This window comes from Corvus brachyrhynchos, unplaced genomic scaffold (assembly GCF_000691975.1).
Source record: "Corvus brachyrhynchos isolate BGI_N302 unplaced genomic scaffold, ASM69197v1 scaffold80, whole genome shotgun sequence".
Taxonomy (NCBI): domain Eukaryota; kingdom Metazoa; phylum Chordata; class Aves; order Passeriformes; family Corvidae; genus Corvus; species Corvus brachyrhynchos.
Genome location: NW_008236769.1, coordinates 10852795 through 10865976, shown reverse-complemented (window position 1 = coordinate 10865976; position 13182 = coordinate 10852795). Strand labels below are relative to the sequence as shown.

The 13182-nt window shown below is 38.6% G+C and overlaps 1 protein-coding gene across 1 annotated transcript in view; it reads left to right on the top strand.

Annotated features, from left to right (window-relative positions):
- Positions 1-12651, top strand: part of HTT (huntingtin) — a 72507-nt gene extending 59856 nt beyond the window's left edge. Inside the window, exons 57-66 of the mRNA XM_017727715.1 lie at positions 122-252; positions 432-561; positions 1342-1497; positions 3956-4146; positions 4584-4698; positions 4922-5135; positions 5277-5382; positions 6718-6880; positions 7508-7668; positions 8610-12651. Coding sequence (XP_017583204.1) covers positions 122-252; positions 432-561; positions 1342-1497; positions 3956-4146; positions 4584-4698; positions 4922-5135; positions 5277-5382; positions 6718-6880; positions 7508-7668; positions 8610-8823 — 1581 coding nt within the window. The 3' untranslated portion in view covers positions 8824-12651. The remainder of the gene's footprint in view (positions 1-121; positions 253-431; positions 562-1341; positions 1498-3955; positions 4147-4583; positions 4699-4921; positions 5136-5276; positions 5383-6717; positions 6881-7507; positions 7669-8609) is intronic.
- Positions 12652-13182: the final 531 nt, after the last annotated feature.

The following is a 13182-nucleotide window of genomic DNA, read 5'->3' as shown; positions in this document are numbered from 1 at the left end:
ACTGTGTGTTGCCTGTCATTTAAATGGAAAATATATTTGGCTTCTAAGATTTCTCTAGACTGTGGTGGTGTTAAATGCACTTCTTTGCTATTTGTTTTTCTCTTCTGTGTATGTGTTCAAGGTCTCTATACACTCGATATGGTTAGGAAATAATATCACTCCACTGAGAGAAGAAGAGTGGGGTGAGGATGAGGAAGATGAGAATGACGTACCTGCTCTTTCCTCACCACCAACCTCTCCTATAAACACCAGGTATCTTGATTTTTATGTCTTTTCTCTCTTCTGAGTCATAGATAAGGTTATTTCTTCATGTTGAGTTCAATAAGCTGGGTTTATAAGTTGGATGCTGGTAAATAACTATTATTTCAAGTCAAGCATTTTAGCAGCGCTTAGGAATAGCCATTTTAACACTTGTTTATTGTTCCTTGCAGGAAGCACCGGGCTGGTGTAGATATCCATTCTTGTTCTCAGTTCTTGCTTGAACTGTACAGTCAGTGGATATTGCCATCCAACCCTAGCAAGAGAACACCAGTCATTTTGATCAGTGAAGTGGTGCGCTCAGTAAGTCTGAATTATTATTCAGAATCCTAATTGAGTATATGTTATCAAGTGTTCAGAGCTAAGCAGCCTTTGTAAAGCATCTTTTAATATATGGAACACACAGAATTTTCTTTGCAGTGCTGTTCTGTGGGCAGTACACAGATACAACTTGAGCAACTACAGCATTATACTGATTGAAGCTATATAAGCATCTGGATTGTGTATTCTGCTGCTACATTACAAATACTTTATTGTTACTTAATGATAGTTGATATTTTACTTGACTGCGTGCTAAAGCAAGATTTGCTTATCCTATTCCTTTGTAAGAAAATGAAGATGGAACAATAATGTATTAGAGAATTAAATTGATTATTAAGTGTAGAAGCAAAACGAAAGAAAAAAGGTGTGGAATGTGTCTTGGCAGCCATTATTCACTATCATAAGAGACTTAAAATGAAACTATCCTTGCAAGAGATATATGTGTTGTGTGTTTTGGGATGTTTTAATACATGGTAAATAACAATGTTTATTCATGTCCCAGAGTTACTTACTATAGTGGCTTTGATTTTGTCAGTTTTTGGTAAAAAGGATCTCTTGGAGGTCATTATTATCCGGGATGAATGGTGGAATTAATTCCGGACAACAATAGTTAATAGTTATTTCAGACCCTTGAGTAAATGTTTACACATTTAATAGATCAATTGAGGAATCTTTTGCTCACAATTATAACAGAAGGGAGAGTCAATGTTTGGCTGTCTGTTAATGGGATTTTTTTTATATTCAATTTTAATTTCCGTACAGCTTCTGGCAGTGTCAGACTTATTTACAGAAAGGAATCAGTTTGAGATGATGTACACAACACTGACAGAGTTGCGAAAGGTGCATCCATCAGAAGATGAGATTCTTGTCCAGTATTTGATACCAGCTACTTGTAAAGCTGCTGCTGTTCTTGGAATGGTAAGAAATTCTCAGAAAGTTTATTGCAAATTTCATGAGTGTCTAGGTTAACTCAGCTTCTGTTGCAAAACCTGGTGTACTTGGTGAGGGTGGTTTATCTCTAAGAATATCCTTTAGCTGATCTGCATGGCTGTAAGAAGTAATAGGATATGTATTTTGGGCTTTCAGAGTTTGCAAACATTATCTCCAGTTGCCCTGTATTTAAACAGAAAGGTTGTTTTGGTTGATAGTTTTCAAGATTTGAGCATAATTTAATGTGCTTTTTGGTTTGTCTTATTCAGTTCAGTGTTGCCTTTGCCCTGGACTCCTCATTTGTTACATTTCAGGACAGATATGAGGAATTGTGGAACATCTTTTGCTAGATTTGTATTACTGGTGAATGGCTGTAATCTCATAGGAGGCTGGGACAGTGCATGTGATAAATATATAGCCCCAGATAGTCAGGTATCCCTTGTCTTTCCCTCACTCTTCCCTCCACTGCATCATTCTGTCTTGAAATGTGTAGACCAGAGTACTTTCCAGTGAACATTGCAGAGTGGAATTTTTTTCCCTAAATTTTTAGGAAAATTTTGCTAAATATTTAGGAAAAAAAAATAACAAATAACTTTGGAAGGAGTTAGCACTTCTAGAAACTCTGAGATTAATATAAAGCAATATAGGTAACAGTGGTAAAAGAAATTTTGAAAGGCTTTTAGGGTGGGGCTTCCAGTAGCTGTTTCAGCAGCAACTGCGCAAGGGAAGGCTGGGAAGGTGATGGCAAACATACAGAAACAGTTTTAGAGATCAGCTTATTCTGACTGGGCTGCCATTTCCCACTCAGTGAGCTAGTAACACCTTCTCACAAGCAGACAGCTGAATATAACAGCTTGGTGGGACTTAAAAAACAAGAAGGTGTTTCCATCAAGAGTTGCTTGCTGTTCTGTGCTCAGTTATGTAGAAAATCCACCTAAAAAGAGCAGCTAGAGAGCAGACACTATCTAACCGGCCTGTATCTTAGATACTTAATGAGTAAAGGGACAAGGTAAAACAAGTAATTTCTTCTAATTACTTAAATAGTAAGGAAAAGACTTTCCAAAACTAAAATTCAGAATAGATTCTGCATATTCCAGTAAGTTGTGTTATTTGATAACAAAGAGTGAAGTATCTGATACCAGCTTCACCTGTGAATACTAAACATACAATTGTGGAATCATTTAGGTTGGAAAAGACCCTTAAAATAATTGAGCCCAACCATTGACCTAACTACACCATTTCCCTAAGGCTGGAGCCTAAGGAGGCTCAGGGGGGACCTTATCAATCTCTACAACTTCTTGAAAGATTATAGCAGAGTGGGGGTCGGTCTCTTCTCCTAGGTGAAAAGTGACAGGACAAGACGAAATGGCTTCAGTGTGCCAGGGGAGGTTTAGGTTGGCTATTAGGAAAAATTTCTTCACTGAAAGGTTGGTTAAGCATTGGAACAGGCTGCCCAGGGAAGTGGTGGAGTCACCATTGGTGGAGGTGTTCAAGAAACAACTGGACATGGCACTTAGTGCTGTGGTTTAGTTGATGGTGTTGCTCAGTCAAAGGTTGGACTCGATCTTGGATGTCTTTTCCAGCCTTAATGATTCTGTGAAGTACAGGGTGATGGTCACTGCCCTGGTCCTGCTGGACACACTATTGCTGATCCAGGCCAGGTGCCCTTGGCCTTGTTGGGCACACCTGGTTCATGTTCAGCCACTCTCAACCAGCACCCCCAGGTCCTTTTCCACCGTGCCGTTTCCAGCCACTCTGCCCCAGCCTGTAGCACTGCAGGGGTTGTTGTGACCCAGGGGCAGGACCTGGCACTTGGCCTTGTTGAACCTCAGACCATTGGCCTTGGCCCATTGATCCAGCCTGTCCAGATCCCTCTGTGGAGCCTTCCTGTCCTCCAGCAGATCAACATTCCTGCCTGAGAGTGCACTTGATTCCGTCATCCAGATCATTGGATTGGTGGAGGGGAAAGACGTGTAGGTCTGAGTACCAGTGGTCTCAGAGAACATATAAATGGAACAATGTGCTATGAGTTGAGTAGACAGATAGTAGATGGCAGAGTATAGTTGTCTGGTACCAATTTGTTTCAGATGGAAGCATCCTTTGTGCTTAGCTGGAAGGCCAGAAAATTTCAATCATTCAAGTCCTATATTCTTAATAGCACATACTATTTACTGAACTAATCCTTATCTTGTTTGGGTTTTTTTCATTTTAAATCGTGACATAACTTTGTACAAATAAAAGTAGCATCAATTTACTAGTTAATCTGCAACTCATCTCTTACCTGATTGTATTAGTCTTGTATTTGATTCAAAGTAGTTTAAGCTAGGCTCTGGTTTGTTCCCTATTTTCTATTCTTCAGTTTGTTCCAAGTATTTCCAAATGACAGGACTTGCCAGTTTTTAAACCAGTGTTGACTTCTAATGAATACTCTTGTTGAATGTATTAGGATAAAGCTGTGGCTGAACCAGTAAGTCGACTGCTGGAATCAACCCTAAGAAGCACCCATATGCCAAGTCGGATTGGAGCTCTGCATGGAATTCTTTATATCCTTGAGTGTGACTTGCTCGACGAGACAGCAAAGCAACTCATTCCAATTATCAGCGAGTATCTGCTCTCCAATTTGAGAGGAGTAGCACAGTAAGACTCTTCCCCCTTTCCCCCTCGCTCCAAACTGTTGCATGTTTATGTGTGAACAAAAGGGCTCTCTGTTGTTGGTGGTTGCCAGTACATTTTAGAGCAGGCTGTTGTATCAAGCAGGTTTTGGCATTTTCATTGAAAATATCATCCAGTTTTAGGTTTAATTTACAGAGTGAAATCATATTTGAGGGTGAGAAAACTGATAGTACAGGCTTTTGTGTCTTTGGTAAACTGTGTTACTTAAACATCATTTCTCTGTCATTTTCGTGGTAATCAGTGTTCTCTTATGGCATCTTGGAGATACTTTCTGTGATTTTAAAAAGGGCTTACGTTTCATGTGCAAAAATACTTTGTGTTTCAAGGAATTGTTTATAGTGTCTCTGTTTGTGACCTAGACAACTTTGAGGTGACCACTAGTGTTTTTTGCTCATTTACAGTTGTGTGAATATCCATAACCAACAGCACATCTTGGTAATGTGTGCAGCTGCTTTCTATTTGATCGAGAATTACCCACTTGATGTAGGGCCTGAATTCTCTGCAGGAATTATACAGGTATGTTGTGATGCCTCCAGTTAGCGGTGGTCATGTAACCTGAGATCACCACATAGCTGTCTTTAACACTTAACTTGATTACTGAGGTGTGGCTTTGCTTTTGGGTTTAGTTTAATCAGTTTTTGTTGATACCTCATGCTGTTGCATACTATTGGGGTATGATGCTAGAAGATGACCTAAATACACCTCAAAACCAGGCAGTTGGCTTTTTGCTGTATTTCAGATGTGTGGAGTCATGGTGTCTGGAAGTGATGAATCAACACCATCCATTATTTATCACTGTGTCCTGAGAGGATTGGAACGACTCCTCCTTTCAGAGCAGCTTTCTAGGCTGGACAGTGAGTCGCTGGTTAAACTGAGTGTTGACAGGGTGAATGTGCAGAGCCCCCACAGAGCAATGGCAGCCCTTGGATTAATGCTGACTTGCATGTACACAGGTATTCATTTTTTTATACTTCTGATGTGCTGAGAGACTGGCTGAAGAACAGTGCTAATTTTCTTAACTTATTTTTGTTACCAAGAGTAAGAGAAGTGTATTTTAATATCCCCAGTTAACTTGTAATATTATTTTGGTTTAGGAAAGGAAAAAATCAGTCCCAGCCGTATAACAGATGCAAATCCTGGTGCTCCTGACAGTGAATCTGTGATTGTAGCTATGGAACGAGTATCTGTCCTTTTTGATAGGTAAGAGGACAAAATGTGTAAGTGGGGTTCTGGGAGGGAAATGATTCTGTTTGTCACTGTGTGGTCACTTCTCTATTTGACAGTTCTTACAGTTAATTAATGATTAACTGTACTCTCTACTTACTCTTGCTTAAAAGTTACGCTCCTGGTATACACAGTAACACTGATGGAATTGCTGAAGGCAGCACAAATGTACAGGAATGTAAATGAAAACCAGACATGTCCTAACTGAGACTGTGTGCTGCACAAACCATAATACTTCATAAATGTATTTCCAGCTCCCTTCAGGTCAAACTCTTAAGTGCTTTTCAGGATGTCTTCTACATAATCAAGGATATAAATCCAGTTTACAGGAAATAATCTTTCAAACCACCCTAAGAGTTTAAAACTTTCTTTTCCCCTCCCCCCCCCCACAAGAATTGCTCTTTCTGAGCCTGTTAAGTAGTTGCAGTGGAAGGATACAGGAAAACTTCTGTATTCACATGGAACTCATTAATGGAAACATTTCAAAAGCCCTGTTTTGATCTGACAATCTCAAGCTGTCTTAAGTGAGTATAGCATGTTAGATTTTGCATAGTAGTTTGTGGGTAATGGTTTACATTTTTTAAAGTGTTCTGTGGTTTTTCCATAACACTGGAGGAGGGTTTCACTTCTGCACTTGGTGAGAACAAAACTAGAGCAGTCAGTGCTTGAGTGCTTTAGAATATATCACTCTGAAGAGTTAGCAAAACAAATGTGACTAGTAAAAGCAAAAAATAACTTTTGCAGGGAAGAATGACATGGTAACGTGATCTTGACAAATCAACAGATGCAGCCTTTATTAGAAACACTTTCCAATCAGTATGATTTAAACAAAATTGTCTGTATGTTGGAGTATCTTTTCCCCTCTTTGCACAGCAATGCAACTTACTTTTCTTGTTTGTTACATTGGTCATTCTAATGCAAAGACCTAATGAATGGAAATCAGTGTTCTGCTTATAAATGGTCCTTGCTCTGATAACTAGGAGGAGTGATCTCCCTGTCCTTTTTTGTTCTTGTGTAATGTTTTCAGCATTCCTGTTGGTAAGTCTCATCTCTGATGCAATTCCAAACCTTCAAAAAATGTGACTATTTAAAAAAGAACAGGGGAGAGTGTGGGGTAAAGACACACCTGTAACAGCTTCTGACAGCTTTGATAGACCTCTTTGGGTAGTCTGTTACTCATGAAGATTTGGATTCATCAGTGTTGGAAAGGTGCCTATTCAGAGATGAAAGTAAAATGTTCTTTCCATTGGGAAAGAACAAGATGGGTATTTGAATTCAATCATAAAATATTTTATTTTTTATTATTTGCAGGATCAGGAAGGGATTTCCTTTTGAAGCTCGAGTAGTGGCTCGGATTCTTCCACAGTTCCTTGATGATTTCTTCCCCCCACAAGATGTAATGAACAAAGTCATTGGGGAATTTCTGTCCAATCAGCAGCCATACCCACAATTCATGGCAACAGTAGTTTATAAGGTAGTATTGATACATTTATTTTTCTTAAATGTTTCAGAAGATTTCTAAATAATTGACAGCTCAGCTGAGGGGTTTGTTAATTATATCTAACAAACCAGTCACAGTGATTGAGCTGTGATGCTGTGAGTTTTGGCTTCCAGGCAGCATTGAGGGCTAGAATTGCCATGTCACCTGGAAGCCAAAGCTCACAGAAGGACAGTTCAGTCACAGATAACAAGAAAATAGAGAAAATTAGTAGTTGTGATCCTGGTGCTCAGATTCTAGGTCTGAGGGAGCCATCACCTTATGAACCCAACAGTCAAGCCTCTGTGGACTCAGCTGGGCTTCTGGGTTTTTGGCTCTTCAGCACCTGCTGGACTTGTGCATCACTGGAGACAGTAAGTGCACAGCGCATTTGAGCTATAAAAACAGGGACACCAGACAAGTCTTATATTTCTGTATGATTAGTTCAGTTTGGCACATATGTCATGAGTCCAGTTCATTAATTCATTAGACTCAGAGTTGTCTCCAGGAATCCAGTTTGTGACCGTCAGAGCTTTGTAGCTGGAGAGAACCTTTACAAGAGAAACAGAACTTCTTCCCACATCCATCCACCCTGTCTTTATTCCTGTGTACAATATTTTGCAGGTATTCCAGACACTGCATAGCACTGGACAGTCCTCAATGGTCCGTGACTGGGTGATGCTCTCTCTCTCCAATTTCACACAAAGAACACCTGTGGCAATGGCAATGTGGAGTCTTTCCTGTTTTTTTGTCAGTGCTTCCACCAGTCAGTGGATTTCAGCAATGTATCCTAAAAAGATTGAATGTGTGCCATTTCTGGGTAATTATAGTGTAAAGCCTTGAAGGATAAGGGTACAAGTGTAACACAGCACAAAGGCAGTTTTACTGCAGATAGTGATGGTATATATTGCTTTGTGCTGTTGGTACCTCAGGTTTGTAGGGGAAAAAAGAGAACTTCTAAACAGATTATGACAATAAAGTTATCTAAAACTACTGCTTTAAGATCAGTTCCTTTTGACAATGCTAGATGATTGGGAAAGTCCTTACTTTGAAGGACTTTTTAAAAGCTTCACCAAGATAGCACTGCTGTGACCTTTAAAAGCTTTGCTCTCTATTCCTTCTGCAAGCTAAAATACATTGAAAAAAATGAAAAAAGCCAACAAACTCAAAATCAAGAGAATTATCCTCTACATACAAACTGTATTTTGCAGTTATCACCCTGTCTATGCACTGCAGTAATTCTGAGCTTTGGCAGTGGAATGCCATCAGCCAAATAAATTGGAACAGGAAAAAGATACATATATGTAGGTGGTATTAGTGCTGGGTTTATTTAAAAACAAACAAACCCATTAAACAAACAGAAAAATAACTGTTGCATTTTGTGATCAGACAAAAATGTGGCCATTTGTCATGTTTGTAATGTCCTAATGACTCAATTGCAGCAGTGCTCTTTGGCTGTCAGCAGTTGCTGATTGCATTGTTTGCTCCAATGGATAAAGAAAACTACTGCTAGCTTGAAATTATTTCTGATGATAAGAAATTATGTGATGTTAATGAAGAAATAGGATTTATGTAGTAGCAGTTAATTGCTAGATGACAGTATTTTGCACTTGAATGTTGTTGGTAAACTCAAGACTAAACTGTTTTAATGGAGACCAGTGTTTGAAACTGCTAAACCAAAAGAAGAGCAATGTCTGTCATTTTATGACCTTAACTTACATTTCAGTCTTCCACATATTATCAGTAGAATGGGAAAATCAGAGCAAGTGGATGTTAACATCTTCTGTTTGGTGGCCATAGACTTCTACCGACACCAGATTGATGAAGAATTGGATCGGAGGGCCTTCCAGTCGGTGTTTGAGGTGGTAGCATCTCCAGGAACCCCATACCATCGCCTACTGACTTGTTTGCAAAATGTCCACAAGGTCACAGCATGTTGAACATCCTGATGTGTAGTGGAACTGCATGACTAATGTTGGAATATGAATTATGGGGAATGCAAGATCAAGAAAATACCTGGGGTTGCATTTGTGATAAATATGGACCTGTCAGTTTTCCTTCCAGCACGCATGGACAAGTGCTCTGCAGCACTGGAAATCACCTGAGAAGTCAAGTGTAGTTGTTGTTGACACCAGGCACCTCTAAGTGGAAAGAAGTATGTCAGTGTTTTTCAAGTGGTGTTGGGGACTGACGTGAGCCACACATCCTAGCTGTAAAATGCGGGCTAGTACCACATGCAAGGTAGCTGGTATTCCTCTTCTTCCCAGTATGCAGCTGAAGCCACTGTGGTGCAGCCAGTAAGACACTGACAGACTGTTACTACAACCTGCAGTCATTAGCCAACTTCATAGTTTTATGTACCTGTATATACCGTTGTGTATTACAGAATAGAATTTCTTTCCTAATGTCTCTCTCAAACAAAGAAAAGAGAAAATGGCTTTTATGATTTACACTTCCAGCATGTAATTTCTCTCTCTGGACTTTCTGATATCCAGTGGTGTATGTGTTGGTGATGCCAGAGATATAGTGCACATACGTAACCACACGTTTATCTTTTTTCTTCTCAGGATTTCAAATTTGAGTACAGTATATCAGTGAAAGAAATTTTAACTTAAATATTTCTATATTATGTACAGTATGTAAAATTGTAAGATGTGTGGTGCATGAGCTGTGCTGTAATTGGAGATGAACAAAAGCCATGCTACTGAATGTCTTGACATCTGTATTGTCCTCATTTTTTCTGCTTGTGCTTGAATTCATGTTCCTTTTGGAAATCCATCTTAATGTACAGATTACATCTTGTTTTGCATCTCACTTTTTCTTAAAGTGCTTTAAAACTGGAATATGTTGATTAATTTGTCTTGAGAAACTGTACTAAGGAGGCATTCTTGTGATCCACTTTACTGTAGCTTCTTTTGAATTCCTTTATTTTGAGACATAATGGTAAAAAAGAGGACTAGTTACTCTGGATCAAACTTTAGATACTTAAGAAACTGCTCTTATTTGCTGCACAGCATTTTAAGAGACAAAATGGTGCAAGCTCCCCAGTTGTCAACAACCATTTGATCTTTCCTAACTGAGACCATGGAGTCATCTGGACCACTCCGATGTAAACAAATTTATGGTAGCAGTAAAGAATCAGAAGGCTACTGTGGTCTACTTTGGGACTGGCTAAAGTGTTAGATTACACAACCTCTTTTATTACCTGTTGTATCCATAAAGCTTTAGACACAGCCACAACACAAATTTCCATGAATTTCAGGACACTACACAGGGCCAGATTTAGCTTTTACTCACCACCCAGGGAATACCATTGATTCCTAAACTTTACCTGAGGAAATCTAGCACAGCATTTGTCTTTAGTTGTATTTGTTATAAGTCTTGCATTATAGAGAAATGATACCTTGGTTCTCAGTCAGATCCTACATTTAACCTCCCTTCATTTTCTTATCACACCTTTTGGTGACACTTGGAAAAATGAGATAGTGTTGTCAGGAGGAGCATGTACTGTATGTATTTCTGTATATAATGTATATGTTGAAATTATACACGTGACAACATTTAATGTATACAGATGTGTATATTTGTATTTATTAAACCCATGTATTTAAACTAATTCCAATCTAGACCAAAAATTGTTGCTTCTGCCCGTAAATTGATTATAAAGGAATTGTCCGCTGGTGTCACTTCCTTTTAGAAACTGGTAGAGGAAATTGATAGTATGGGCAGTAGAAACAACTGTAGATGTTGCTGTATTTAGCTCTCTACAGGTCTTCTTATCTAGAGCAATTATTTCTGTCCTTAGCTGGGTTACTCATCTTCCTTGGGCCACACCACTGTGGTGATTTTTAAAAGAAACTGAACAGGATTTCAGAAAAAGGTTTAATAAAATAGATACTGTTTGAAAGTTTTTGAGTTATATTGGAAATTATCTGACAAAAGTCTAATTCCAGGCAGTGAGATATAATGCCCTGTGTTTCATTAAGGGGTAGTATAGATCACTCTTCCCTTTTGTAATCACCAATAATCATTTTGTACTGTAAACCCACATACCAGTCAGTTTTTGTATAATATATAGTTTAAGTGAAGATATTTTTGTAAGGTATTTTCCAGAATTTAAAATAGATTTTAATATATTTTTTAAGCATCAGATTAGTCAAATTCTCACCATATAACTGTATATGTTGTGTTATGAAACTGTTAAATTCTTCATGATTTTAAGCTCCTCATGATTAACACAGTCCAGCTGGTTACTTTACCTTGGGATCAGAGGAGCTAGACCCTTTATAAAACTTTCCAAACCAGCTTGAGACTTCCTATAGAATCTTTCCAGCCAGTGAAGAAATACACTGACTTTAGCAGTCAGCACAGCTGGGTGAAAAACATTAGATGTGACAGACTCCCATTCCTCAAATGCCTCTTGCCAGCCTTAGAGCAAATCCTTGCATTACCTGTTTCAAGACAAGCTCTAGAGCTGATGCACTCAGTTCTAACCTCACACAGATTCACTGGTAGTAATAACTTCATCTGTTTTAACCTCTCTTGGAGATTTGTTGTAGTATATATACCTCCTGTAACGTGTCCTAAGTGTCTAAAGAAGGGCACCTCCTCTTAGGAAATTCTCTGTGACCTGAAGGGATTGTAGCTTAAGGGTCTTCCTAGTGTGGGAACACACTCCAGTAGTGCTTCAGTTCTGACATTTCACTGCAGCACACTTTCCTGTCTTCTTCCTAGACATTCTTTGCACACCCTCATTTCTTTTGGAGTGAAATCATACTCAAAACCACTCCTGTCTGCTTTTGGTGACACAAGCCATGAGGTGTGCCATAGGGGCAGTAACAGCAGAACAATGGCCACTAAGGGATTCTGATACTGGATTAAAAGGAAATAAAAATACTGCTTGTCCTTTGAGATTGACTCGATGCAAGATTTTATTTCACAGAGTGTTTTTAACTTGCTGTAAACAGAAAGCTAATTCTGAAAATTAGCCTGTTCATTTTTTCATTGAGAGCAGGGTAGAAATGTGTTTGGTCTTAAGACATACAGTGAAAAGTGACATGCAGTGAAAGTGGCTTCTTTACAGCCTTACAAGATGTGAGATATGGCATGACTGAGAGCATACTTGAGACAGATTAATGTTTAAAACTTCATTTACAATTCAGTTGTCAAAGAACCTACTTTACTAAATCTATAACGTGGCCCTCCCCTAAGAATACTGTATGCCAGCCAACTTGCTATAAATAGCTTTTGGACCAGCTACCCACTGGCCCATTAAATAAAGTTTACTTTGTGTTTCATTTCAGCGCATGCCCCCTCCCTTGCACTGAGTGCAAGAGTGAGGAGTTGCAAACTACAACTTACTGTAAACCGGTTCTTATTTGCAGGATTTAAAGTATTTTATTTACTATTTATGTTGTTTTCCAGTTGAAATTGAATGTGAGTTTATTTTAATCTTCTCTAAAGTGTATATACTCAGATGTCATTTCTTGCCTAAAGCATCTAGTAAATGATTGTGTGTTACTTTTGCTTCAGTAGGAATGCCTTCTTAGCACCAAGACATTGCTTGTTTCTTAACCACCAGCAGCATTCCGAAAGCACTGAGTAATGAGTGAACAGATTTAGGTCCAATGAAGGGGGGCACAAGTGGAACTTTTTGGGTTAAAAGTTATTTGTTGATATTGGGTAGATTTGCCTTACGAGCGTTCTGTCTTGCCATTCTTCTTTTTCAATGGCTGTTAACTATATAGCAGATGAGGTTGTGTCAAAAACACTGCAAAGACAGTTCTCCAAGAGCAGCAGACCTGGTTTGTCTTAAGATTTTGTGGAACTGTCAGGGCTGAGCATTTATGCTTCCTAAATAAAAGAAATTTTAGGGTATAATGAGCAATAAATAATAGCAATAAGCAGTTTAATTAAATTCAGTCATTCAGGATCTTACCCGGCGGTTGAAAGGGGTGGGAGAAGATGGGGAACTAACTGAGTACATTCATTCCATTAATCAGACTTTTTCCATGTACAATCCCAACTAAACTTTATACTAAAGGTAGAAATCAACTGAGTGACAATGGTATGTGCTTTGCTCTTCTAAAACAATTTTGATTATAAGGATACATTTGATGAAGGTTACAAGAGGGCAAAATACTTTGCTAGTTTTTAGGTAGTTTAAGTATTTTAAAGTGAAAACAAGCTGCTGTAAAAACTAGAGTAAGCAATGTAGCAAAATTTTGGGGAAATTAATTATGTTAATTTTACCTAATACTGAGATTTTGGGTGAACTCTTTGTGCATGCTACCTAAGTA